The 27,767-nt window shown below is 38.5% G+C and overlaps 3 protein-coding genes across 6 annotated transcripts in view; 2 read left to right on the top strand and 1 right to left on the bottom strand.

Annotated features, from left to right (window-relative positions):
- The first annotated feature begins 250 nt into the window (after positions 1–250).
- Positions 251–12,209, top strand: sgsh (N-sulfoglucosamine sulfohydrolase (sulfamidase)). The gene is made up of 9 exons (XM_084716013.1): positions 251–566; positions 1,928–2,088; positions 2,179–2,284; positions 2,383–2,753; positions 4,505–4,586; positions 4,682–4,885; positions 7,700–7,863; positions 7,962–8,179; positions 11,871–12,209. Exons 1-9 carry the CDS (start codon positions 485–487, stop codon positions 12,052–12,054), a joined length of 1,572 nt encoding a protein of 523 aa, XP_084572139.1. The 5' UTR covers positions 251–484; the 3' UTR covers positions 12,055–12,209.
- Positions 12,210–13,850: 1,641 nt separating this feature from the next.
- On the top strand, positions 13,851–17,693 carry npb (neuropeptide B). The gene is made up of 2 exons (XM_084716012.1): positions 13,851–14,247; positions 15,330–17,693. The coding sequence occupies exons 1-2, from the start codon at positions 13,984–13,986 to the stop codon at positions 15,456–15,458; spliced, it is 393 nt and encodes a 130-aa protein (XP_084572138.1). The 5' UTR covers positions 13,851–13,983; the 3' UTR covers positions 15,459–17,693.
- Positions 17,042–27,767, bottom strand: part of gnav1 (guanine nucleotide binding protein (G protein) alpha v1) — a 34,110-nt gene continuing 23,384 nt past the window's right edge. The window contains exons 6-9 of one of the 4 annotated variants that reach the window (XM_084716008.1): positions 25,853–25,982; positions 25,633–25,737; positions 21,038–21,125; positions 17,042–18,346 (exon numbers count right to left, since the gene is read on the bottom strand). In XM_084716008.1, the coding sequence (XP_084572134.1) occupies positions 18,156–18,346; positions 21,038–21,125; positions 25,633–25,737; positions 25,853–25,982 (514 nt within the window). In that variant the 3' untranslated portion in view covers positions 17,042–18,155. The remainder of the gene's footprint in view (positions 18,347–21,037; positions 21,126–25,632; positions 25,738–25,852; positions 25,983–27,767) is intronic. The other 3 variants (XM_084716009.1, XM_084716010.1, XM_084716011.1) reach the window with 3 other exon arrangements.

Here is a 27,767-nt window from a genome sequence, read left to right as displayed (position 1 = left end):
TAAAGAATAGAAAACAACATTATAAGACGCTGAAGAGACACAACAGAACAGAGTAGAAAGTCTTTTACCACAGCTGGTGTCTTCTTCTCTGGTTAAGCTGTGATTTCAGGTCTTTTTCGGACAAAGCGTTGCTGTTCCTTTTGACTAAAAACCACTTCCTAAATTTTGTGTCATTTTGCCGATGAAGCGCGAGAGGTTCCTGTTGTCTGTCGTCATGTGACCTCTGTCATGTGACCGCGTGTGGGCGGGGCTTAAGTTGTTTGAGGAAGTCACAAAAAATGTTACCAGCGCGTAGCTCTGAGCTTCTCTGCACTTCTGGTGTTAATTTTGACGAGTCATTTTTTTGTATTTATCGGATGTAATTGTTTTATTTTGACTCGCATGAAATGTTTCAAACTCAAACCAGCAGAGGCTGTGAGACTTTTGAGCAGGCGAGATATTTGTTTGACAGTGAAGAGAGCTAATTATTATCATCATCATCATCATGCTGCTTGGGTTGTTTTTTCTCATGTTGGCATCATGTCCCAGCGGGGAGTCAAAGAGAAGAAATGTCCTTTTGATAATCGGTAGGTGAACTTTTACATTTCTGTCCAGTGGTAAATCTAGTCAGTTTTAAACACAGAACTCAGTTTTTAAGTACACTTAGCTGAAACTAATAACAGTCCTATAGTAAATCCTGTTATGTTATACAGAGAGGTGCTTCTATTATTTAGCCTCACAGATTTAAACGGAGTGGACAAAATAACAGAAACACCTCTTCATATTAGATTTCATCAGCACCACGTATTACATCCTGCACAGTGACCACACAGCTGAATCAACACCTGTCTAAAACAGTTTTAACAAACACTGGATGTCATATACTTCATGAAGGTATGATGTTTTATTAGACTGCATTAGTTTATCTAGGGGTGTGTAATGAACTGTCAAAAATCTATCTGCTGCCTGTGTTGTATTTCCTGGAAATTCAACTGAGAAACTGTTAATGGATAAAATAACCATCTGTTAATTAGATGTTTAGATCACCAAATGAAATACCTAACAAATCAAAGTACTTCATTGCGTTGATGCAAAAAGCAGTATATTGTGCATGTGTGAAGCATGTAAAATGTGTCACAACTAGAGCCTGATTGATATGTGAGTTTTGAGATTGATGCCGATTTTAAAGGGGAAAAAATTCACAGATTACCAATATTATGGCCAACATAGTGAAACCTTGAACTGGAATGAAAATAGACATTTTCTGTGTGGATTGTGAACCAATTTTGCACTAATATAAATGAAATATTCTTGAATGTGTTGATTGTCAACCAGTTGTAGAAATGAACAATGTGAAAGTAAAGAATAAATAAAAATAAAATAAATAGCTAAATAAACATCGGCCTGCTATCAGTCAGTTGCTGAATATATTAATAATGTCAGTCAATTAGAGTCAGGTTCTAAATCAAGAAGTTTAAGTATTTAAGACCTGCCAGGAAGCTCCTCTTGTCCTCATAAATATTCCCTCATTGTGTTAAATCTAAATCACCCCAAGCTTTGTTTTCTGCATTCTAAGTTTTGCAAAAAAAAAAAAAAAAAAAAGTTTCCATATTGGTGCATATTGGAAAACGTTTATGCAGTTATGATATGTCTGTAATTCACTATCATGCTCATATCGGGCCGGTATATCGGCCAACTGATATATCAGTTGGACTCTATACCATTATAAACGAAGCATCGTGGTGCTGCAGTCTACATATCATATCCTCCATGTGTAAGGGAACATGCTTGTTTGTGAAAATTAAATGCAGAAATTGCCATTCCCACTAAAATCATGGTTCATATCACAATCACAGTATCTGTCAAAATAATCGCATTGTGATTTTTTAATTTTTTGTATCCTATCCATCCATTCATTGTAAGAATGTGGCCATTTTTTCTCTCCCAGCTGATGATGCAGGTTTTGAGACAGAGGTGTACAACAACTCTGTGGTCCACACCCCTCACCTGCGCTCTCTGGCCCAGCGTAGCCTGGTGTTCAGTAACGCCTTCACCTCTGTCAGCAGCTGCTCCCCAAGCCGCTCCACCATCCTCACCGGCCTGCCACAGGTAAAGAAAAAAAAAAAGCCTGCACATATGTATGCCTCTGATTTGTTCATGGAGTCACAGTACTTGGGTCTGTTTGATCTGTGTTTTCAGCACCAGAACGGCATGTACGGGCTACATCAGGGTGTTCACCACTTTAACTCGTTTGATGGAGTACAAAGTCTGCCGCTGCTCCTCAGTCAAGCCAACATACACACAGGTAAATAACAAAAATGCCTGTTTATTTTAAGTCACACTGTCTTGCTTTTTATCACCATTTCTCCCTCTGTCTCTTTTTTTCTACTCTCATTCCCACAGGTATAATTGGGAAAAAGCATGTTGGTCCTGGGTCTGTATACCCGTTTGATTTTGCCTACACAGAGGAGAACAGCTCTGTTCTCCAGGTGGGGAGGAACATCACCCGCATCAAACTGCTGGTCCGCAAGTTCTTCCAGACCCATAAAGAGGAAGCCCTTTTACGAAGGCAAAAGAAAGACGAGAATAACGACGACAATATAAAAGATGAAGAGAGGCCGTTTTTCCTTTATGTTGCCTTCCACGACACTCACAGATGTGGACACTCGCAGCCCCAGTATGGTGCGTTCTGTGAGAAGTTTGGGAATGGTGAAATGGGGATGGGTAGAATACCTGACTGGACACCACAATATTACACACCAGAACAAGTGAAGGTCAGTGATATAAAGATTTTCTGTTTTCAAATGAAGAAAGAAATCTCCTCACCTCTCACTTTGAAACACAAGAATTATTAACTGTAAACCATATAAATTACTAAATGTATCATAACTTTTTTTCATGTTTGTTTTATATAAATGTAGATTATGGAATTAATCACCAACTATTTTGATCAGCAGTTCATCAGGTTAAGCAATTTTTAAAGGAAAAAAAGTAAAAATTCTTTGAGTCTGGCATTTTAATATATAATAAATATTTTCTGGTTTCTTTACTCCCCTCTAATAATCTAAGAATATCTTTGGGTTGCTGGCTAAACAAGACATTTATGGATGTCATCTTGGGCTTTGGGAAATAATGATCAACATTTTTCAAACTTTTCTGGTATTTTATAGACCAAACAACTGATCTGTTAATCAAGAAAATAACCAACAGATCAATCGATGATGAAAATAATTACTTTATTAGTTAGTTACCGCCCTGTATAAGTGAATATCGTTTCCACAGCAGCAAATTTCATAGAATAACCTTTGTGGTTCCTCATGATGTACCATCAGGTATAAACATGTACATTCTTGTCAATAATACAAACTATTACTTCAAAGTGAAACGAGTGACAGATTCTCTTTCTTGTCTCTACTGAGGAGGATTGGGGCTACATGCGAAAAATGTGCTCTGGGCCAAATTCTGGGAATAAAGTCACGGTTAGCAGGCCGGACCAACGTACATAACAACACCTACACATGGACAAAAAGTGGGGTGGGGAGAAGACATTAAACTGTGATTGTCTACATTTCCTCTGCATTTGTGTGTGTATGGGTTTGGTTCTTCAGCGGCACAGAGATTCAGGATTCTGAGCATGAAGTCAGAATTAATTTAAAGTTAGAATTCTGTGTTTACAGTGAGAATGTTGAATTTAAAGGGATAGTTCACCCAAAAATGAAAATTCAGTCATTATCTACTCACACTCATGTAGATTTAAGGTTGGGTTTATTTTCACAACATACTGATGGAGTTTGGTTGAAAAATCTCCCAAACAATGGAAGTGACTGGTGATCAGCTTTCAAATGTAAAAAAAAAACAACAGAAAAAAACATGAAATACCTCCATACTGCTCATCTCGTGTAATTTAAGTCTCCTAAAGCCCCAACATGCCAAGTTGACTTGAAAGATATCATTTACACCATGTTGTTAGCATAGATCCACATTCACATGTGCATCCGCAGTATCAGAACTGGGTGTGTGTGGTGTGACAGTGTGTAAACGGCATGCTGGGGCTTTGGGCGTTTTACTTTTTTGTTTTTTTACATTTGAAAACTGGTCACCATTCACTTAATTGTTAGGGAGATTCAGCATGAGTGTGAGTAGATAATGACTGAATTTTCATTTTTGGGTGAACTATCCCTTTAAAGACAGAATTCTGAGAAGAAGCACATGAAGCATTTATTTGAATTCTGAGTTTTTTCTTAAAAGTCTGACTTGAAAATTTTCACGTGGCCCTAATCCTTTTCTTCTCAGATAGAAATGCATAGTTATTGTTTTATAGTAAATAAAGTAATATTTCAACTATGTATTACTGATTTTTATTTTCAATTCTACTGCTGTCTGTGTGCTGCTATTCTGTCTCACTGATTTTTGTATTGAAATATATTTGAAAGACACATAAGCTCAAAAGCTGATCCATGAATCTTAAAATCTAAGACTTCCTGTCACATGTTAATCTGGTCTGGCCTCATCCCGTTCACTTCAGGTTCCTCCTTTTGTGCCGGACACACCTGCAGCACGAGCCGACCTGGCCGCACAGTACACCACAGTCAGCAGGCTGGACCAAGGTATGTAACAACACCTACACATGCACAAAAAGTAGAGTAAAGAGAAACCATTCTTTTAAAACACTAAGCTCTGCTGTTGCTCATTTCCTCTGCAGGCATCGGTTTGGTTCTTCAGGAGCTCAGGGATGCTGGTTATGAGAACGACACTCTTGTCATCTACAGCTCTGATAACGGCATCCCTTTCCCGAATGGCAGAACCAACCTGTATCGCTCCGGGACAGCAGAGCCCATGCTGGTGTCCTCTCCAGAGCACAGGGAGCGATGGGGAGACACCAGCCAGGCCTACGTCAGCCTGCTGGGTAAGACATGGGTGGCAGAAAGAGGTTGAGGGTGTTGAAAGTGGTCTAAAGTCTATCAAAGTGTCCATAGCAGATTTGGTCACACAAACGTCTCACAATCTATTTTGGCTTGTGACTCCTTATAATGAGGCAGCAAGTTATGGCCTCAGTGAGTATTAACTTGTGACCAATTCAACCAAAGAGTGATTTTTTATCACTCTAAGATGGTTTGATTTTAAGGAGTGTTATAGGCTAAAAAAACATTTCAGACGACAAGGAATTTTTCCATGTCCCTGGCTGACATTATTCTCTTTCAGAGGCTGTAGCTGGTTCAGACCTAAGGAATATGTTTGTATCAACCATGTCATTCTAGCTTGTCTGGGAGGAGACTAAATAACGTTCCAAAGTTAGGCTAGATTTTGGTGATGATAAAACTGGCATGGCAGCTTTCAAAGGGCGCTCTTGATGTCTCATCTCAAGATATCTGAATGAAAATAGGGTCTGTGATAAAGATCATGTTTTGAATATTTCTGCATACTGGTGTCCCTAAACAGCGTTAGCATATCATGAATAGAGTCTGACTGGGTATTTGAGACTCTTATGAGCCCAACTGTGTTTATGTGTGATGATGTTAGTCGATATAATTGCCGTTTTATTGTAGTGAGATCATTTTTTTTTTAAACTTGACCTCACTGTATTGTGACCTTTGAATCTCATGAAATGTCACAAACCATTCAGAGGATGGACGAGGCTTTTCTAGGTATAGAACAGAATCACCAGACAGTTCTAACAGAAATCTTCAAAAGTCAAAAGTTTTTCATACCAAATGTTTTAAACTTCTTCTATGTGCTATATACTGTTGACCCCCCAATAATGGGTATACAGTAGGGAGAGAAGGAGTGAAAGTGGTTAATCATCTTGTGACAGCTTAGATTTATCCTGGGACCCCTTGGTGGGTCTCAGTCTCTAGGATGGCTGCTTACAAAGATCAAAACTCGGGACAGTGAAAGCGTTTGTCTGATGTGCTCCATCAGCCACAAGAGGGAGACTTAACAATGATACATCTGCAGCAGATCTGTAAGATGAACTGAAAATAATCCCCAGAAGGGGTAATAAATTGATGTAAATATGAAAATAACTTAAGTTAAACAATAATAACAACAAATAGTGGGGAAAAGAAGATAATTACAACACATTAAATATACTGTAAACCAATGGCCAGTATTTAAGTACATAAATGCAATGACATTAAGTACATGAGACATTAACAAAAATCTTAATTCACTGCCCTTTGAAAACCATGTATCTCCATAATGTCAGCTTGTCATGAGATAAGAAAAGCAGCCATGTTTTTGTGACAATGCATTTTTCAGATACGCCAATAAGTTTTAAAATTGTTTATTTAGCTTTAAACAGCAGGGCAATTTTATCAACCCACAAAGAAACATTTTGATTCTTCCATTTAAGTGAACAATACCAAATAAGTTGGAGATGCATGTTTATCATTGTTCACTGACAACAATTAACTGTTTATAAAATAAACAAACTATTTAATAAATTATTAATAATGAGCCTGTGTGCAGTATTTATGCAGGACAAACTCCATTTCCAGAATAGTTAGGATGGTGTGTTAAACATAAAAGAAAACAGAATGCAATGATTTGCAAAAAATTAACCTATATACAGTGAATACTGTGCAACGACAAGATATATATCAAACTGATAAATCTAATAATTTTTTTGTAAATATACTAAATGTACTAAATGTAAATACACTTAATGCCTTGCTACATGTATAACTTTAGTTGTTCAACAGTTCAGGGTCTTGGCATTATCTTGCTGAAATAAGCAGAGGCGTCTCTGAAAAAGACGTCCTCTGGATGGCAGCATGTGTTGCTCCAAAACCTGTATGTACCTTTCAGCATTAATGAAAGTTACCCATGATGCCAAAACTGAAATGTGGACTCATCAGACCACAGCAAATTCCTTCCACTTTTCGTGGATGAGCTCGAGCTCAGAGGAGTTTGTAGCATTTCTGGATGTTGTTTCTTTTTGCCTGGTAGAGTCTTAACTTTCAGTTGTAGATGCAGTGATGAACTGTGTTTACTGACAACCATGTAGTATTCTTTATACAGTTATGTGGCTTCTTAATACAATGCCATCTGAGGGGTCAAAGGTCGCAGGCATTCATTATTAGTTTTCTGTCTTGCCCCTTATGTGCCAGGAATTTTTCTTGATTCTCTGAATCTTGTTATCATGGATTGTAGATGGTGAAATCCCTAAATCTCTTACAGTGTTTTTGGGCAGAATCTTAAACTGCTGAACGATTTGCCCAAACAGTTTTTGACAAAGTTTTGAAGCTCACTCTTCACTCAAGTCTTTTGAGGATGTCGCTTTAATACCCAATCATGATAATACCACTTGTTACTCATTAACCCGTTTACCTGTTGAATGTTCAAAACAGGTGGTTTTTGAGCATTGCACATCTTTCGCAGTCTTTTGTTGCCCCGTCCCAACTATTTTGGAAGGTGTTGCAGGCATCAAATTCAGAATGAGTGTATATTTGCAAAAAAAACAATGAAGTTAAACTTGTCTTTGTACTGTATTTAATTGAATATAAGCTGAAAATGATTTGCAAATCATTACATTCTGTTTGTATTTACATTTAACACAGCGTCCAAGCTTTTCTGTAATTGAGGTTTGTACTATAATTATTATATGAATATTGAATTGAAATCTAAGCTTTTCCTCAGATGAGCAACTAGTTTGTTTTACTTTTATCCGTCTTTGTCTTTTCTTTCCTTTGCTCTTCTTCTCTTTCTCTTTTCTCGGCAGACATCACTCCCACCATCCTAGACTGGTTCTCTGTCCCTTACCCATCCTATAGTCTCCCCGGCAGCCCCACCGCGGTCCTCCTCACCGGTCGCTCCTTACTTCCTGCTCTCGTCACTGAGCCCAGCAGCTGGCACACCGTTTACGCGAGCCAGTCCCTCCACGAGGTCTGTGAGCACAGCTGCTTTCAGATGGTCAGAAACACACTTTGATGAAGGAAGCACACACAAGACCTTGACGGCTCTTCTGTTACTTTGACTTGCAGGTGACCATGTACTACCCAATCCGCTCTGTCCACCAGGGGGCGTACCACCTCCTCCACAACCTACACTACCGCATGCCCTTTCCCATTGACCAGGACCTGTACGTGTCGCCCACCTTCCAAGACCTGCTGAACCGCACCAGGCTGAGTGAGCCGACTCACTGGTTCAAAAACCTGGAGCAATATTACTACAGAGCGCGCTGGGAGCTGTACGACTCCAGGTCTGTCCCAGGATTCATCATGTTTTCAGCTCAGGAGAGGAAACGTTCACTGTGACGAGTCACAGATACATATCAGGCAGTAAAAGGGTATCTGCTTAATGAGTTTGGAGATCAAAGCCGTCAGCAGAATGATCACAGTACTTGATCTTGATTGGTGGATGACACAAGTTCCTCTGAATTAAATGAGGTACACATTTTATATTATTGTCAGATAATGTGATTTATGTCATGTAAGAGTCACATCACTGAGCAGTTCCTGCCATCACACATCACATCCACCCACCCTTGCCCCCTCCCAGCCACACCCTTTTAGTCCTCTGCTCACTTGTTAGTATTTTTCAGACTTTTCAGACTGCAGTAGGTGTAGTCAGGCTCAGACCTGTGAGTGAAGTTACACTTTAATATCATTCATATATTTTAAATTAAAAAAAAAATAAATTAAAAGCTCATGTTTTTGAGCTGTAAACTTAATTACATTTATTGTACTGTGATGAAACACATTAATGCTGGTGCTAATATTATATTTCTTTTATAAAAATGGATTTATTCATTTATTGGGCTAAAAATTGCTCACAACACCACCTACTGTTTAAATTATTTTGAGCAAATGGGCTGCCCCACGCCACTGCATTTGAGTGCAGTGGCACACACACACACACACACACACACACACACACACACACACACACACACACACACACACAGGAGAGCCTCTCAGCCTCTCTGAGCTGCGAGTGTTAGCTCAGCAAACACAGATACAACACAGAAAAGTTTTCAATAAGGGCCACAAATGTGCTTCTAGTGATCGTCAAAGTTTCAGTGGACTCTGGGTCTCCAGTGTTTCTCTGCCGACATGGCGAGTCTGACAGCAGCTGCCTGTGGTTGGTTAGCTCTAACTGCTGGTGGTGTTCAGTTTATCACACTTATCTGGTGTCTCATTGCCTACTATGTAGCCATGACGCCATGTTTCTTGTAGTGTTTGTCCTGTGCGCCCCTCACTGCCCCCTCTCTCTACCCATAGCCCACTTAATTGTTGTCTGCTTAATACCTTTAATCATATATTATATGACTATAAATATAAATATTATAAATATTATATTTTGATTTAAAGAGTAACTTAACACCCCTTAAAAATCTTGACTTGGCTGACCTGTACTGATTTCACTTCTTGTATACTCCAGGACGCTGTGACATCACTGTTGGGTGTGGTTATGGGTTCAACAGAGGACACTTCTGACCACAACCAGCTAAACCTCACAGAGGAGAAACAGGCTTGAAATTCTCAGCCAGAGGAAGCAAAACACTGCTTTTCAGCATGATGTTAATTCACTACTTTAACTAATTTTATTTACCAGTTTGTGTCAATTATTTATTTATTTACTGTATTTATGAGTCACAATATAAAGAGAAAGGAGGCAGTTGATAAATGAGTTATATTTTCTTCATAATTTAAGTTTCATCCTGAGAACGAAAAATCTGATAGCATAGCAGAAAATCATGAATCTGGAGGTGCACTAAGAAGAAACACAAAATAACACTGGTGTTTTCCTTTGTGCTGTGACTTTTACACAGAGGTCAAATTTCACTGGCTGTTTTTCACTATTTTAGAATATTTTATACACTAAATGTCAAAGTCATTAAAAAAAAAAAAAAGTCATATGCAGCCCCGCTTCCTTTGCTTGACTGTCATCTGATGCTTCGAGAGACAACAGACATGTTCTCTGAGGTGAAGAGCTGAGCGCTACAATGACTCACGTCTTTGTGAAGAGCAATCAGGGATGTTTGCTCACACCACTGCCTTTTTTAATTTTGTTTTTGAATTTAAATACTAACAAAAAATCACAGGTTTTATGTTTAAATCATAAATTAGTCTTGAAAATCTTGTTATTCATCACAGTCACACTCAGGAAGATTTGGGTTAAGACCCAACTGATAGTGGATTTGAGGCCAATGCCAATACTGATATATAGGAATAAAAAAATATATTAGCCAATTTTCTTTTTACAGAATATAATATAGAATATTGAATATATGCATAAAGGCATATTTTTTATAATCATCTCTCTGAAGTGGCCATCACTTGTTACAAAGAATGTAACCAGGATATTTTACAGTTAAACAATAAATGTTTTCATGCAAAATGACATCAGGGCAAAGAAACAGTAAACTATCACAGGTATTTTTAATAATTCTAAATAAAAATGAATAAAACCAGTCGACCAATATATCCGTCGGGCTCTACTTTGGGTGTTACATGATGGGTACAATTTAGGCTGATTCTAGTATTTTTTGACTTAGTATGTTTAAAGTTGGCTACTTTTACATCAACAAAATCAATAAATATATTTAGTATTCCTTTGCCATAATTGTAACCTCGGCAGTATGAAGAATGTTTTGGAACAGCATTTAGACCTTCATGATAAGAATTAAAGGAGAAATCTGTAGCATATTTACTGCATTAAATCATAAAATGACTATGAGATGTTAAGTTCAGACACTCGCTACTCTGACAAAAACACGACAGCTGTGTTGTCCCCCTTCAAAATCTTTATTCAGGTCTGTAACTTGTGTTATTGTTTGCCCATTTCACTTTAATAAGTCTCCAAATTAATGCTGAATATTTGCAGAACAACATGAGTCGTTTGAAATCATAAATAATCTTTCAGGAGTAGATGCTTATAACGGCTAAACTGAGCAATATGTTGAAGGTCTATTTAATAAACCTTCTGTGGCTGCAACTTATGAATTGCAGTACTCTTTTTTTCATCAGTGTTACATCTTGATCCTTTAAAGGACCAGTGTGTAAGATTTGGTGGCATGTCGCAGTGAGCTTGCAGGTTGCAAACACCTTGTCTCACCCTCCCTTTCTATGCATGTGCCGGGGCAGCACAACATGCCACAAGTCCAAAAGCCCGTTACTAAAGCCAGTCTTTAGTTTGTCTGTTCTGAGCTACTGTAGAAAGATGGTGACCTCCATGGAGGAGGACCTGCACCCTCTGTAAACATAAACAGCTCATTCTAAAGTAACAAAAACATAATGATTCTTAATGATACGCTACATACAACTAACAAGAGGAAAGAAGAAGAAAGAGACAGGGGAAAAAAGAGATATAATGATTCATCAGTAAAATAAATCATAGTCCTATTGTTTAAGTATCTCTCGCAGGTTCCAAGTCAAAGTAGTCCAAAAAAGGCTGCCAGACCTTATAAATACCCTGGTTGAGTATTGCAGTTTCTCAAGCTTTAAACGCTCCATCTCCAGGAAGGGTAGCTGATTTCCAATTAAATAAATTAAGGCTTCGAGCTAAAAGGCTATTGCATCTGACTGGGAAACACATATCACCACCACAGACTGCAGTTACAGGGTCAGGGGCTGATCTCTTTGTCACAAATGAAAGAAACTGTATCTAAAATGACTGGTTATACACTAAGGAAAACATGCTTATGAATATTATATTGCCATATTCTGCCAATAAATCCCCATAAATCTTAAATTCTGGACCTTTAAATCAGCAAAGCTTTATTTTACTATCAAGAGTTTGCTGATAATTTTCTAGGAAGTTTCCAGAAAAGAAATGTGTAATCTGATACTTTTATAGAGAACTTTGAAACCTCAGTATTTTGTAAAAACTTGGCTCTGCTCAATCTGTTTTCTGATGATTAAATTTGATCAAATACTCCACCAACACAGAGCAGACCCACTGGAGACGAGGAACCTGGTGTCCGACCCGTCCTACGGCGCCGTGCTGGAGAGCCTGAGGCAGAGTCTGCAGAAGTGGCAGTGGGAGACGGGGGATCCCTGGGTCTGTGGACCTGATTACGTCCTGGAGGACAAACTAGAGCCACGCTGCAGACCGCTCTACAATGGACTCTGATGGTACTTTTACTCATCTTGACTGACATGATGTCCACATACATGAACACATTTCTCTTGAAATAAGTGACCTGTATTTGTATTTTTATTTTTGTATGTCAGTGCTGCTTTTACTGCTAAAAAAATTAAAATAAAACAAAACTTAAATTGCCTTAATTCCTGTCAGTGTTTTCGGTTTAACATCGTTCTTCTATATGTTACCAGATAATTTCATCATTCAGGTCAGAGGTCCTCCTTATCTGTTTCTATACATTTCAGGTACATTTCCCATCATCCAGACCCCCTACTAACTGTGTTTCACCAAGAAGCAACTTGGTTACACACTAACTGTTATTTGTTATTATTTAATTGAAACAAATGTAGACATGTATCCATCTTTGTTTAAGTCTCCATCATGGTTGTTCTCCTGCTGATCTGCTGATTACACAGCCACTGGAGTTCATGATGCATGACCGGTGAGGTCGGCAAATCAATCAGGAAAAGGGTTTTATTGATTCCTCCCACTCTGAAGTGGGACTGATTCTCAATCCGTCCATGTAAAAAGCTGTTGGAACAATTTGGATCAGCTGATTATTCACTCATGTTTATTGATCTGCTTATTTTATTTTTCTTTTAATCCTTATCTGTCCATTTCAAGTCTTTTGAAGCTGTGTGCACTGATTCTATTTTTGGTACCTTTTGTTGCATGCAGTTAAAAGAGCATTGACGCAGTTTAGTGGCTTTTATGCATTTGAGTTGTGGTTTTCCAGACAAATTGAATCCAGATCTCCTCATTTTATCAATTGACTTTTCAGGGTCAAACTAAGAGTTATTGTGGGAATACACCATAAACCATTTTAAAGGGATGGTTCAGATTTTTTTGAAGTTGCGTTGTATGAGGTATCTATTGATAGTCAGTGTATTACCTACAGTAGATGGTGGCAAACATGCTCCCAGTTTGGAGAAACAGAGAGGAGTATCCACATGAAAGCTAAGCATAGACATTACTTGCCAACACTAATGATTTTCCTGGGAGACTCCTGTTTTTTATTGCGCTCTTCCTATTCTCTCCTGGACTCACAATTCTTCTGTGTTACTCCCAGTTCATGACCATTTTTTGATCATTTTGAACTAACCTTTTAAAACACCGATGTTACACAATAACACAAACTAACAGATGGAGGCAGCAGTCAACCTGCATCTCCAATGTTCTGTGGAGTAAAATGACTAATTTTAATGTCACTTTCCCATTGGAAGAGGCTGTCTGACAGCAATGTATAATGGTGAAAATATTTAAAATATAATGTACACTAGATTCTTTTTTTCTTTTTTTTGGATGGATATTGTTTTAGTTGGCTAAAACATGTTTCACGGTGGAACCTGTCGACAGCAATAGTTGCTCAGCTTCCTGCTGCTTCTCCAAACTTAACTATGAATAAGTACCCCATACAATAATATACACTTCAAATAATCCAAACTATCCCTTTAAGTTTGAGATGTTTTTGGACAATCAGACAAATTTTAACAATTAACATGTCAAATTAGTGAAACACAAACCACCCCCGCAATAACTTAACTTAACAAACTATCTGCACATCTTTTTGTTTTGACCACTTACGTCAGTCAGGGTCTATGTTGATCCACTGATAATCAATTTTACTTTTACCTCTACAAGCGTCACAGAGGCGCTGACGTCCCTATACATCTCCACCCCCCCTCACACTCTATACCACACAGACACACACACACACACACAGACACACACACGCGATCATCATCCACCCACCACAATTTTCATTTGACGAACGTCGTGGGTCACGATAACGTCGCCCTGTCCGCCTATATAAGCAGCAGAAAGTTTCTCAAACAGCCAGCAAAACATAAAGTCCGAGAACAGACGAGAAAAGGCGCCGTTTCCCTCTGCGTAAAAAGTGCCAAGCCGGTTCCAGACATGGAGAGGTCAGTCAAGTTCGCCGTTGTGTGCGTCGCAGTGTCTCTGCTCATCTCCTGCCATCCAGTCGAAGCCTGGTACAAGCAGTCGACCGGGCCCAGTTACTACTCGGTGGGCCGCGCCTCCGGTTTGCTGTCCGGTATCAGGAGGTCGCCGTACGTCCGGAGGTCCGACTCCGAAGAGACGCTGATGGAGAGCGAAGAGACAGCAGGTAACAACGTGATTCCAGAGACTAACAGGCAGATCTCCATCCTCAAAAGCATGGTGAGTACAGAGCATCTACTGCAAACTTTAGTCCTGAGTCCTGAGGAGTTCTGTTTTTTGGTTTGTTTGTTTGTTTTGTTTTGTTTTTTATTGCACTGATAATAAAAAAGAAGAGACGCGCGTAAAGATTCGTTCCCTTCAGCGCCAAAAGAAGCACATTTATAGCGATACTTGCATATTTAAAGTCAGAAATATTTCAAGTAAACATTTTTTTGTTTTGGTTTCATGAAGTCGATGAAACAAACAGGTGAGATCAGAGAAAATGTCGAAAAAGTTGGAACAACTCGTGCGTAAAGGCGCAGAGGTTTTTTTCAGGTTCATTTGGCATTACATTTACACGTGACAGTGTAACGTCAAATGATAGAGGCATGACTTCCGCAAATATGTCTCATTCAACATGCCAATAGTATATAAAGTACATGTGATGAATACGTAAAACAAAAGAAAATGTTAAAAAAAAAACGGGTTCAAATTTTAGAACCACAAATGATTGTAAAAAAACTATATTACCTTAATAGAGGAGGCAGTTAAAATTAAGTTTATTTTAAGTCTTTTATCCTACATAACAGAGTTTCTTCATGTCAAAGTTGACAACAAAACGGTCATTGACAAAATAACGTTCAGAATCTTAAATATCTACAGAAACCATCCGAATAAAATTATAAATATAGAAAGAAAATGAAATGTTTTGACAAGCAACAGCCTTACTGCAAAATTAATAGTCCTGATAATTTGTCTGTAAGTTTTATATATAAATGAAATACAGGCTGTAAAGAGAAAGAAAACAGGATCACTAAAAGATAATTTAGTTGCATTTTCAGTGGTTAACTTTAAAGGTACAATCAGTAGGATTTGTAGATGGTTGATTGCTGAGTCTCATTCCCAAGACATCAAATACAAATCTTTTGGGTTGGTAAGGTTTCCTGAGCACAGTAAGATCATGAGATAATAAAGAAATACAGGCATAAGGCAGGATTTCTGTACATACAGTCATATTTTTTATTTGCGTCAATAGATTGTTTTTTGAAAAAACGTTTTATATTACACCTTTAAATTCTTTCATCTTTCACCTCACCCACCAGGCCATCTGTGTGAAGGACATCTCTCCAAACCTGAAGAGCTGCGAGCTGCTGCGGGACGGGACAGGCACCTTCCAGTGCAAGGCGGACGTCTTCCTCACCCTGGACTCCCTGGACTGCCTGTCCGCGTGAGTCCTGGTCAGGACTGTCCTGGTCCTCCTCCACCACCGACCCCTGGGAGCGCTTCTCTGGGAACGAAGAAATGAAAGACGAGTGTGTGAGGGTTATGGGGAAGGTGGTGGCGCAGAGGAAAAACCCGATCATTGTCTATGATGGACTGCTGCAGACTCTGAATGTTCTCTCTTATTTAAAAAAAAAAAACACTAACATTGGTCAATTTTTTGCTTTGGTTGTAGACAGGAATATAAAAGAGAAAAAAAATCTGTATGAGAGATGTTTGCTGACACCATCTTCTTTCCAGATGACCTGCCATCTTCACTGTTTAACCTTGACATGTACCCACCATTGCCAATGTGTATTAAATGTCCAGAAAGTTGACTGCAGAGCAGATTTCCTGGAAAGTACTTTTATTTATTTTATTTATTAAAATGAACAAACACTGGTAACCTGTTGTGTGGCTTAAATTTGTCTGGAAATATTCAACTAGTGGGGTGTGAGAAGAGGTCCAGCGCTACCTTGATTTGTTTAATTTTTTTTCATTTATAGTAAAAGAACACGGAAATATGTTAAAGTCATCAGCCTGCCACATTTATTTTGTATAGCAGTTGCAGCAAAATATAGTAAATTAAGTACAAATCATAAAATAACAGTCTGAGGACTCAAAGAGGAGAGATACAGCATAAAATACAAAGGATTATTCTGAAAGTGGAAAATAAAGAGGGAAATATACCGACATTTCATAAACATATGAAGCATCTAAATTACACAACATCAGAATCACTTCATCATAAGGCACTCCGGGGTGTTTTTCTCTTTTCTTTCACCTTCATTATTCATATCAGACCGTATCAGTCATCACCATATCTTGTTTATTACTCCAGTCAGAGAGGAGCTGGTGTGATAACGCAGTCAGTTGCTCAGGGGAGCCTTCAAAACAGCCAGACCCCAGCAGAGTTAATGCCACACAAATCACATATAGGAGGCACCATCCTGGTTGATAAATCAGGGTTTATGAGCGCGTGTGTGTGTCAGATGTTGGAACAATAATCACTAAAAGGAGGGAAATTAAACAAGTTAGAGGCTCCAGGGGTGTTTCTTTACATAGACTTCTCAATATTTCTGATATGAAGTTTCTCGGCATCATTGCTGAATGGTACAAGGAAGATTAAAATGAACGGAGTGTGTGTGTGATTTCAGCTCAGAACAAGTAAACACAAACTGGGGTGGCTTTTACAGCAATCACCGCCTCATTAGGAGGGTGTGACGCACAGGATATGCACGGCAGACGGACACAGTGATGGATGAGCGGAAAACACACGATGGTATGCATGAGTGAACCCCGCGCAGAGGAGGTAACGGACAAACAGTAAATCCTCACACCCTCTGTGTCCTGCCCACACACACACACACAGAGGAGGAGAGGGGCAAATAAATGGCATGTGTTCATATAAAGTCCTCAGCAAAGTAGCATCACCATTCATCGTCTGATTTTATAGCACAGTACAAAAATATAAACGCCTGTTACTCTCAACACAATGTTTCAAAAATCAGCATTTTAGGGCTCAACCCCACGACAAAGGATAAATCAAGTGGTCCTTCAGTGGATTTTAAAACAGTTTTTCTACATCAAATCAAGCACACCATGAAAAAAGATGAGAAAACTCATAATTTCAAGGAAACTGCCTTCACTAGATTTTTGAGTTTTGAATCAAACTCTTAAAGCTGCTACAGGGAACTTCCATATTTTGTTGCTTCTGAAGAAATAAAAATCTCCTCACGCTTCTTTTTAACTGGCTAAAATGTAATTTATCCTGGGAAAATGAAACAACATACTTGTTTGATCCGATTTCAAGAACAATCCAACAGGACAACAACTTTACAGAAATAGCCGATCTTCTGTGATGGTCATGCTGACTTATGTAGGTCATATAGAGGCATCAGTATTTAACTGAGACTGTTACATAACCAGTTAAAACTCCTTGTTGTAGCCTTAAGTTTGTAAATTAAGACATTTTTGCCAACCCATAATCTTTTGTTGAAATAATTAGCTTTTTTCTTCAGATAAACTTTAATTTTTGAGTTTTAGAAACTTAAAATTTGTATTTCAAAAATTGTTCACAGTGAGCTGTAAACCTGACTTGTCATTATTTGTGTGCTTGAATGAAGTTAAATGTTTGCATTTGAAAATATTAATAAAATTATCAACAAATATTCACTTTTACTTCAGTGAGTTTATTCAACAATTTCTGAGATACATTTTTTAGGGTGATTTCTAAAACTCAAAGATTCAAGTTTATCTGACGAAAAGTAAATGATCTCAACAAAAAGTTCAAGGTCGGCAAAACTTGTTTAGTTTATTTTAAAACTTAAAGCTCAACAATGACTTTTTAACTGGTTATGAAACAGTCTCAATTTATTACTGAAGCTTTTTACTACTGAAGTAAATTATCTCAACAAACTATTATTAGTTGGTAAAACTTTGTTTGAGTTTAGCTCAAGACTCAAAAAAAACAATTGAAATAAGTTGGCTTGAAGTTTTGAGCTTTCTCAGCTTAGTGCTTCACAGAGGATTAAATGCCACAGTGGCAAAGAACGTCAGGGACACTCGGAGCAGATGATCTTCATGTTCCGTTCACTGCCTTTTATTTCCATTTCAGTCTTTTAAAATGAGACAGACTGTCCAGTGAAGTCTCAGACCTCGGCTGGCAGTCACAGGAGCGACACGGCCTCCAGGTTCTCTTTGATTATTGTGTCCATGACCACCTGGAAGACGACCTGGATGTTGGAGGTGTCAGTCGCTGTGGTGAAGTGGTGGTAGATGAGTTTGCTGGGCGTGGTGTTGAGCGAGACGAAGGTGGCAGCGATGAAGCGGGCGGCTGTATCCACATCGCAGTCTGCACCTGGAAGAGAGATGGACTCACAATGAAACATCACAACATCCTCTCCAGATATTGTTATTTGAATCTGTTCAACCAACAAAATGATCTGTCTCTGCATTCGGAGAGAAGAGCAGAAGTGGGTGTGGTTTATGCCAGATGTCACATTAAATCGAGCAAACGTTGCATTTTCTAAGTTATATTCAGAATTCAGAATTAAGGATGGAATATATTTTCACATCCTCATAGTGTACTTCTCTCTCTCTCTCTCTCTCTCTAAGCATTGTTGGTATTAATAATTAACTCTTTTTTTGTTTTGTTTTTGGTAGGACATGATTCTCAAGAATGAAACTGGCTGAATCCCACCACCACCTCCCCTTTAACTGGGGGAATATTGAAAAATGAGATATACAAATACATAAACATGTCCTTCAGTTGAAGGGAATAAATAATTAATTTTTTAACTGGGCCAAGGAAATAATGTTTCTGACATTTTCAGAATAAGAATGAATATGATAAAATGAAAATGATAAATTTGAATAAAAGAAATATCTGTTTTCATCACACTGTTTGTTTTCCTCAATAAGGTTCGGGTTGACCCCTACTCCTTCCCACAGAAAACTGAAAAAATGTATCTGTAAGTTGTGCATTAAGACCGGTGAATCCCAACCAGAGGCTATGTGGAAAGATTGTGAAGTACTTGGAAAACAATAGAATGTGTTTTGCTGCAAATGTACTACAAGTTTGTAACTGGTTATCAAACTTTGCCACTTTTCATTTTCATCTTTTCTCTGCTGTGAAACTTAAACCTGCCTGTTTCTAGCTGATGGTCATGTACTTGAACGTAACTGTGCACATAGAGATCTTTGACTTTTAGTTCAACTCCGCTCCACATACGGCTCTACACTTCGTTTTAAATGTGACAGTTTGTCTGTACTTCAGCTTTGTACCAAACATCAACATTTTTTCTTAATATATAAGAAAAAAATGGCAATAAGCGTCATGTATATTATACCATAATCTGTTTTGAAAAATAAATGAATCATACAAAACAAAGATTTCGTCTCAGTAATCCAGGCAAGTCCATGCACAAGTTCCCAGTTAAAGATGTGACTGTTTATAACATCCAGGAAGATAAAATATCTTGGCAGTTATTGAATTTGAAGAATGAATTACTTTCTGCCATGAAAACCCAACTATATCAACCTAATCCAGAGATATGAATACAAAGACAGACTGATAATAAGCCCACAGTGTCTCTCACTAAGGACACACAAACACATATACACACTGACTGTGTTATTTTGGGGGTGGGGGGGATTTTTGTATCCGCTCAGCATTTCGCTCCCCACGACTCAGTGGTCACAACAGGAGCTGTGTCCTCTCTCCTCTCATGCAAATGTCAATATAAATGCTAAAACTCTTGGGATTGGGGTCTGCCAGCAGAGCATGCGTCCATTTCACACTGACCTCAGACGTGATGACTAGTCTAATACACTGGATCCCAACCCCCAAATCTGCTTGATGTACTGCCACAGACTGATTACCCCCTTCACCAACAACCAAATGTGTTCAATTCATTTTAAACTGACTCTGATATAAAACTAGTAATTATATAAAAGGGGGGAGAGTTACAACATTTTTTAAATACAAGATGATCCTAAATTTATCAGTGTTTAGGTCTGGGTTTGCATTTCCACTGCTATCACTCACAATGGAAGAAACTTAATGTTTGAACCATTCATCCATTACTTTTACCTTTGGTTACACTTTATTTGAAGGAGTGTGCATAAGACTGACATAACACCATCATAAGTGCCACCTGACATGAACATGAAGGAGTCTTCCAAATGTTTATGACTGTTGTCATTGAATGTCATTCAGTCTGTTATGTCACATTTAATCAGTGGTAAATCATATTTTCCTATAAAACTGAACACAGTCATATATATATATATATATATATATTTTTTTTAAATCAAATTAGGACTCATTAGGTGATGCCACATTCAACAAGACGTGATATGTTATATAATGTGAGAAATTATTGCTTTCACGTGAGTCTTTCATCCTCCTCTGCCTCTCCAGGCACACGTACTGTAACAGCACGAACAGACGCACACTGAACTAAAGGAAGCGAAGGAACCCGAATGTTTGTGGAACTGTATGTAAATGTGTTTGTGACAGCTCGCAGTATGGAGATAAAACATGGAGGTCACGGGGGGCTTACAATGTGAGGCAGCTGGAGTTGCAAGATCACGTGAGAATACATTAACCAGGCTCCAAGTTATCCAAGTTATTATCTGTGTCTGCACCAGAGGTGGTGTAAGCCAAAGTTAACAGGGAGCTACACGCTCACAAGCCATCAGGTTTGGTTAAGTTTTCAACGCTGACTCAAACATTCACAGTTTCTTTCGTGTTCATGTATTTTTTTTTTTTTTTTTGGTGGGGGGGCTTAAACACATCTTAGTGTCCACAGCAGTTCCTTGTTCAACTAGTGGTGCTGCTGCTTCTCCAAACTGGGAGTGTGTCTGTGACTGTCATCTACTGTAGCTGATACACTGACTATGGATAAATACCTCTTACAACCCAATGTCAAATACTCTGAACTATCCCTTTAATGTCCCACTATTGACCACTCCAGCTGTATTCTTGGTGTCTTATAAGTCCATGTGGACACTTGCATGTTCAGGACACAACAAATATGAATCCTACCTTTAAACTGTGGCAGGTATAACCGCAGATGTCGCCCAGAGTGTAAAATCTTGTCTTGAAAAAGGTCTATCTTGTTCATGAATAAAATCTGCAATAAAAACAAACACACACACAAAAACACAATCAGCTGAGAGCACAAGAGGCTCGTCACAAGTCAAAAGGCTTCCTCTCCGGTGGAAAAAGGAAAATCAATCTGAAATATCATGAGAAAAAGGAGGTGTATCTGATTTGATGACTCCCACCTGTAGCACTGCAATAACTAACTGAACAATGAAACCAATAAATCAGATTCAAATATATTGTAGTTGCATTTATTGTCACTTTACAGATATCTACACAAAATGTGAAAATCAATAGCTGTGTTAACATCAGCATGTGATGACGGCGAATCAATGACCTCCCTCCCCTCATCAGTGTGCAATCGATCACCCATGTAGTCTCACTCAGCTCAGCTACTTCTTCGATAAATCTCCGTCCCTGTGCTGCTTTGTCTCACTGCCTCTGAACTCAACTTCTGCTCAGCTGCCGCCACGTTTCACAGGTACTTTTAGCTTTGTAGTCGACCAATTAAAACTATGACCAAGTTCTCTCTTTTCCGGCCCGTTTGATCGCAAAAAACGGACACATGCACACACGAAAAAAAAGCCCCTGATAATAGCGAGAGAGGGATGAGGTAGAGAGGATTTTCAATGAACAGGATGCAGAGCAACACCTAGGTGTGTAATTATCACTGATCAGCCACAGTGAAGAGTTAATTGAGGTGGAGGTTACAAATTTCCCTCCTACGTTCAAAAAGGTATCATTAAACACTTTTGTTTAATGAGCCTGTTAGCCATGTTAACGTGCAGGCCCACACACAACCCTGCACATAAACACATCACACACAGACGTTTAATTGCCCATTTGGCTCTAATGAAGCCTTAAATAACATTTCTTTATGGTTAGAAAAAGAATAATTTACCTAAAGAGATGTATTAGCATAACACTAATTTTCTTGCTAAGATTTTTGATATTTTCTGTCTGACAGTATTTTTAATGACCATAGGAAGAAATATATGTATGAGTGTATGTGAATGTGCATGTATGAACATAAAGAATTAATAATGCTGAACCAAACTCAATCATAAGTCACCCAAAGCACATCTAAACAGGTCTCTGTTCAATTATTGTTATTTCTTTTAATAATTCTCTTTTGTCTTTCTCTTTTTTATCCCTACCAGGTGTGAGAGAGGGGATCAAGCAATCACTTTCGTGTGTGCGTGAGTGAGTGAGTGTGTGAAGGACCTCTGTGATTCACAATTTTGGAGAAAGGTTAAAAAAAATGTTTTTATATGCCTCCACACCAGTGACAGCTGTGGTCAGAGGTGTTATGTTTTCAGGTCGTCCCATCCCATTTCTGATCAATGACCACCTGGACTCAAGGATGAACTGATTAGATTTTGGTGGTCAAAGTCACTTAACACATTTTTGGCCGTAACTCATGATTTCATACACTTATTATGACATAATTACATACAAATATCTAATAGGACAAAATGATGAGGTGATGACATTTTACACCCAAAGGGTCAAAGGTCAACTTTGCTGTGACATCACAGTGTCCAGCTTTCTATCAGTCCTCTGCAAAATTAGTCACAAAGTGAAGACAGCATGTTTCTGACTGGAGCTTATTTACTGGGATCACATGTATAGTGATTACTTACATTTTGCCAAAAAAATACTACATATATTATATGAGTCTGGACAGACATGGATGTAAACTGTAGTTTGACTGGTTGCTGGCAACATAAAAGTGTGAAGCAGTAATTCTACTTTTTGACTGCTCTGTTTTATACAACCACTGACAGCTGACTTCTCAGTCTTCTTAACCAGCAGCTCGGGCCACAAATGATCAACAACTGCCTCAGTTTGAAATCTTGTCTCAGCTCAGGACAATGTATGTGGGGGTCATGCTGATGTCGACGGAACTGACAGTTGTGGTGGCATTGCAGTAGGTGCTTCACCATCTGTTGGCTGGCAGGGAGTTGCACTTTTGAGTTTTGTTTTTATTATTTTCATTCATTTTTTTTCTTTGCTGTCTTCTGCCACCTGTGTCCAATAAGGTTTTTGTATTTCGTGTTGTTGTCCATATTGTCTGTATGTAGATACCGACTGTTAAATAAAGGTGGAAAAGACACTTTCGTGTAACACAGATTTTTTTTTTTTTTTTGCAAAGATGTTTGATATTTTCTGTCTGTGGCAGCATTTTTTATGACCGAACACCAACCATGAATGATTTACCTGTAGAATATCAATATCTCAAAACTGAAGCACTGAGTTTTGATTCATGAAGTGCCTTTGTTTGGTCAGAGACTGGGCGTTTTCTTTCTCTACAGGCTTGTCAGAAAAGTTAAATCCAGTGTTCACAGTGAAAGGCTTCTGCAGTTGACACTCTTTTAAATGGGCTTTAAATAGGAGTTAAGTGGAATAAATTGAACAAGCTCGTTACACGCTTGTTTTAATGTGATCATTTACCGGAAACGGGGAATGGAAAAACACAGAGAGGGGAAAATGTCACCTCGCCAAAGCTCACCCTAATTACAACTTGCTGTTTAATTACAAGTGACAGGGGACTCAGAGACAAAGGGCTGAGGCTGGACCTTGTTTGCGAGTGTGTGTGGAAACAGCATTTATAAAACACATTAGTGTTATTCTTGTCTCATGGTGTCATAGAGAACAAATGGCAAGCTACAAAAGAGATTTCGCGTGTGTCTCCTCCACTCATTCATGTCTTCAATCCACCAACTGAACTGTCAAACCGTGGTTCCACCCTCTTCAACTGGAGCCTGTTGTTTCCACCTTTTTGTCTTGTGTTTTAAACGTCCAGTGTGTAAGATTTACAGGGATTTATTGGCAAAATGTGGCAGAAATTTAATATAGTATTACTAAGTATGTTTCCATTAGTGTATAATCACTCAAAAATTAATAATCAAGGTATTGTCATTACCTTAAAATGAGGTATTCATATCTAAAGATGGTACGGGTTCTCTAGTTTCTGGACAAATCAAACACTGGCTCTCCGTACAGCCTTTTGCATTATGCATGAATTTCGCAGCCACTGTAGGTTCTCCTACAAGCTTGGAAGGGGAGGGTGAGATGAGGTGTTTACAACCTGCAACCTCAGCACTAGTGACCACTAAATCTTACACACTGGTCCTTTCAAGCTTCTGGAAACGTGGCTTTAAATAGTAAAATGCATTCATGATATTAAAGTTAGATCCTCTTTAACTATCCATAAAGATCGGAGTGAAAATAAACCCAGAAAACTATTAGAAACCTTGTGAAAACCTTTTGCTGTTTAGACTATATCTCGGGACTGTGGGTGGAGCAAATCACATTTGATTAACAGCTCCCTCAGAAGCACAAACAGAAGGTGAGCAATGTGCTGATGTGTGTGGACCTCTGTAGAAGTGGGCAGCAGCAAAATGTATTTTAGCCTAAAAAAGGTTAACCTGGGGCGTCCCTATAGCTCAATTGGTAGAGCATGTGCCCCATCTACCAAGGCTGTCTCTATTGAAATAAAGGCAAAAAGACCAAAGAAAAAGACAACCTGAAAAAGAAAAAATATATGTTTAAGTGTACGCTATATTTGCAACATTTTCTCCACTTTACTTTGCTGCCACCAAACTCCTTGGAAAAAAAGAGTCATTTAACTTTGCAGAACACGACGCTGCTGGTCTGCCACTGCTTCTACTGGTTAGTTTGTTTGCGTTGTTCTGTGACTTTGGTGTTTTAACACATCAGTTCAGATCAGACCTACATTACTTGCCACAAATCGAGGCAGTGGTAGACCAGCAACTTCAGTGTCCTGCAAGGTAAAATGACTGTTTTCTTCAAAGGAGTCTGGTGGCTGCGAAGAGAGCAGCTCCCCATCAGAAAAGGCTGTCTGATGGCAAAGTAAAGCGGTGAAAGTAATATTCATTTCAGCCAGGTAAAATTACTTGTCTCAAAGGAGTCTGGAGTGATATAAAGGCCTCAGTGGCCTCCTTGTTGGGCTGGCTGTGACTCAGAGAGCAGCAGCGAGACAGGAGTATTGTTGCACCCACTTAGCAACTGATGTGAATTACTTATGATTGGTTTTTATAATTAATTTAATTTGTAATAAGTGTTAAGAGCAGAAGCAAGCACAATTCACACAAAATCCAGTTCTAATACTTTTTAGAAGCTTACTATTATGTCCATTATATCCTAAAGTACATAGTTAGAAGGCTGTGGTGGATTGGCCAGTCCAGTCCAGAAGCAGCAGTCCAGTTTATTTAGTTATAAACAATTAGCCTGTATTCCTGTTTCCTTGGTCAATATAACACTTGCACTTGCATAAGGTTTCTCCCTGATGAAGGACTGATGTAAAATGAGTCACAGTTTATTTGTTTTAATGTCTAACATGACCATGCTGTGACAATCAAGGTATTTTAATGGTTGCAAAAGAGAATGCCTTGGAGATTTTTCTGATTTTTTTATGTACAAGTGTCAAGAAAGCACTCCTGTCTAAACCTGTTTTAACGTTTAAGTATCTTTTCTCCTGTGGTGGAAAAGGTGACTGACGAGTTTCTCACCATGGATGTGCTGCGGAAGAAAATGTTGTTGCAGATGGCTGAAAAGAGTTTCATGCTCTCCTGAAGACGATTCTGCAGAGAGGAGACAGTTACACCGTCAGACGGCTGCAGAGGAGCACACACAGCAGATACTTTGACTTTCTCTGTGAGGACAGAACATAATCTTATTGGGTCTCCAGTTGTCTAGACTGGAGAGAGACTGGTAACGTGCAGGCTGTACCATGGAGGGGTCTTCCACAAGAGTCATGTCGTAACCGCTGAGCGACACCACGAACAGCACCGCCCTGACATCCTCGAAACAGCTGATCCACTTCCTCCGCTCCGTTCGCTGGCCTCCAACATCGTACATCCTACACACAGAGAGATGGAGAGAAGATGAGAAAAATTAACAAAGCAGAAGAAGGAGGAATAGAAAACATCTCAAACAACATAAAGTCATCAGAATTTTCTAAAAGACTTTGATATATTTAATTCTCATGACAGTAATTTGGGATGTGCTTGAAACTTGAGGGTTTAAGACTCGGAGATTTAAACGTGTGTCTTACTCACATTGTATTTTGCATCAGTCTCTGTGAATATAGTTATTATTATATTAGTTATAGTTTAAACTTGGGGGTTAACAAGTAACAGAATCATGTAATCTGGATACAAAACAAGGCGACTGTATTCCCTTAAAGTTACAGTCAAATCAAAAGCAATCAGATTACAGATGCATTTCATAAAATGGGGATAATCAGTAGGATTATAATTTTCAGTTGCTAATTAATTATCATGGCTTCTAGTGAAAAAATACCTCACTGAGTGGAAATTTTCATTTTTGCCTTCAAATCAATCAATTGCACACAACAAAAGAAGGAATAAACCTCAAAACAAACATAAAACACTTAAAACTTCAACAATTGATGCATTTATGATTGTGAGAGGATTAATTAATTGATTAATCATTCTGAGTCATTTTTAATTAAATGTGAATATGTGAATATTTTCTGGTTTCTTTACTCCTCCTGGCAGTAAACTGAGTTTTCAACATTTCTTGACAGTTCATAGACCAATGAATTGATTAATGGAGAAAATAATCAACCAATTAATCAGTGATGAAAATAATCACAGCAGCCCTAAAACACTACATTAGGCTGAATAATTTCAACATATTTTATATTGAAATAACATATTATAAACAAATACATTACTACTACTTAATATTGTAATACTTGGATTACATTACTGACTACATTTTTTAGCACATAATTAGTAACTACATCGGAAATTGGAAATAGTTATTTATGTGGTAATTTGGTTAGCCTACCTTGGTGAGTAGTATTTAATGGTAACCATGGAAACTTTCAAGGTAGAGGAATTTTGTGGGAATGATTTTGGGTGCATTGATCTGCATTAGCTCAATATTGTGAGGCAGTGATCAATAAAGAGACTAGAAAGCGATGGAGATTGTGGGGGCTCTCATTTCGTCCTTGTGCACAGGAGAAAGAGAACAACTTAAGAAAGAGAGAACTGGAGGGGATGTTTCCGCTTGATGTGACAAAGTTGGCAGCAAAAGAGCAAAAGCAGTCTAAAGCTAACAACAGTATCTCACAGGACAGGCACAACACTGGTTTTGAGGTTTCCAGCTGTTTGAGACTTGTGCCAAAGTTTAATTGTGATGATGAGAGCTCTTTCTTTGAAGCGTTTGAGAAAATTGCAGATGAGCTAGACTGGCCTGAGGATAAGTGGATGTTACTTAAACAGAGTGTATTTGAGGGTAGAGCCCTGGAGGCGCATGCAGCATCAGATGCTCCTGATGCATGACGCTGTGAGGAGGGCAGTCAGCCTATGAGGTGCTGTCTGAACCCGGCAAGTTCAAGTCTCTGCTGCAAAAAACAGGTGAAAAAAATAACCCCTGTATTATAAAAATGACTAAAAACTAATACTGAACCTAAGCTGAGCTGAACTAAAATACATTTTTAAATAAAAGAAACTAAAGTGAAATGAACAAACTCACCCTGGAAACTAGGGATGAACGATTTTGATAAAATATCTAATTGTGATTACTTTTGGCTGATATTGCAATTGCGATATGATTTGTGATAATTTTCACATCGTTATTCTTATTTTGATTGAAAACATTTTAAAATGACTAT

This window comes from Lutjanus erythropterus, chromosome 3 (assembly GCF_056507025.1).
Source record: "Lutjanus erythropterus isolate fLutEry1 chromosome 3, fLutEry1.hap2, whole genome shotgun sequence".
Classification (NCBI taxonomy): domain Eukaryota; kingdom Metazoa; phylum Chordata; class Actinopteri; order Lutjaniformes; family Lutjanidae; genus Lutjanus; species Lutjanus erythropterus.
The sequence above is the reverse complement of the archived record's forward strand: the minus strand, read 5'-3'. Positions and strand labels throughout refer to the sequence as shown.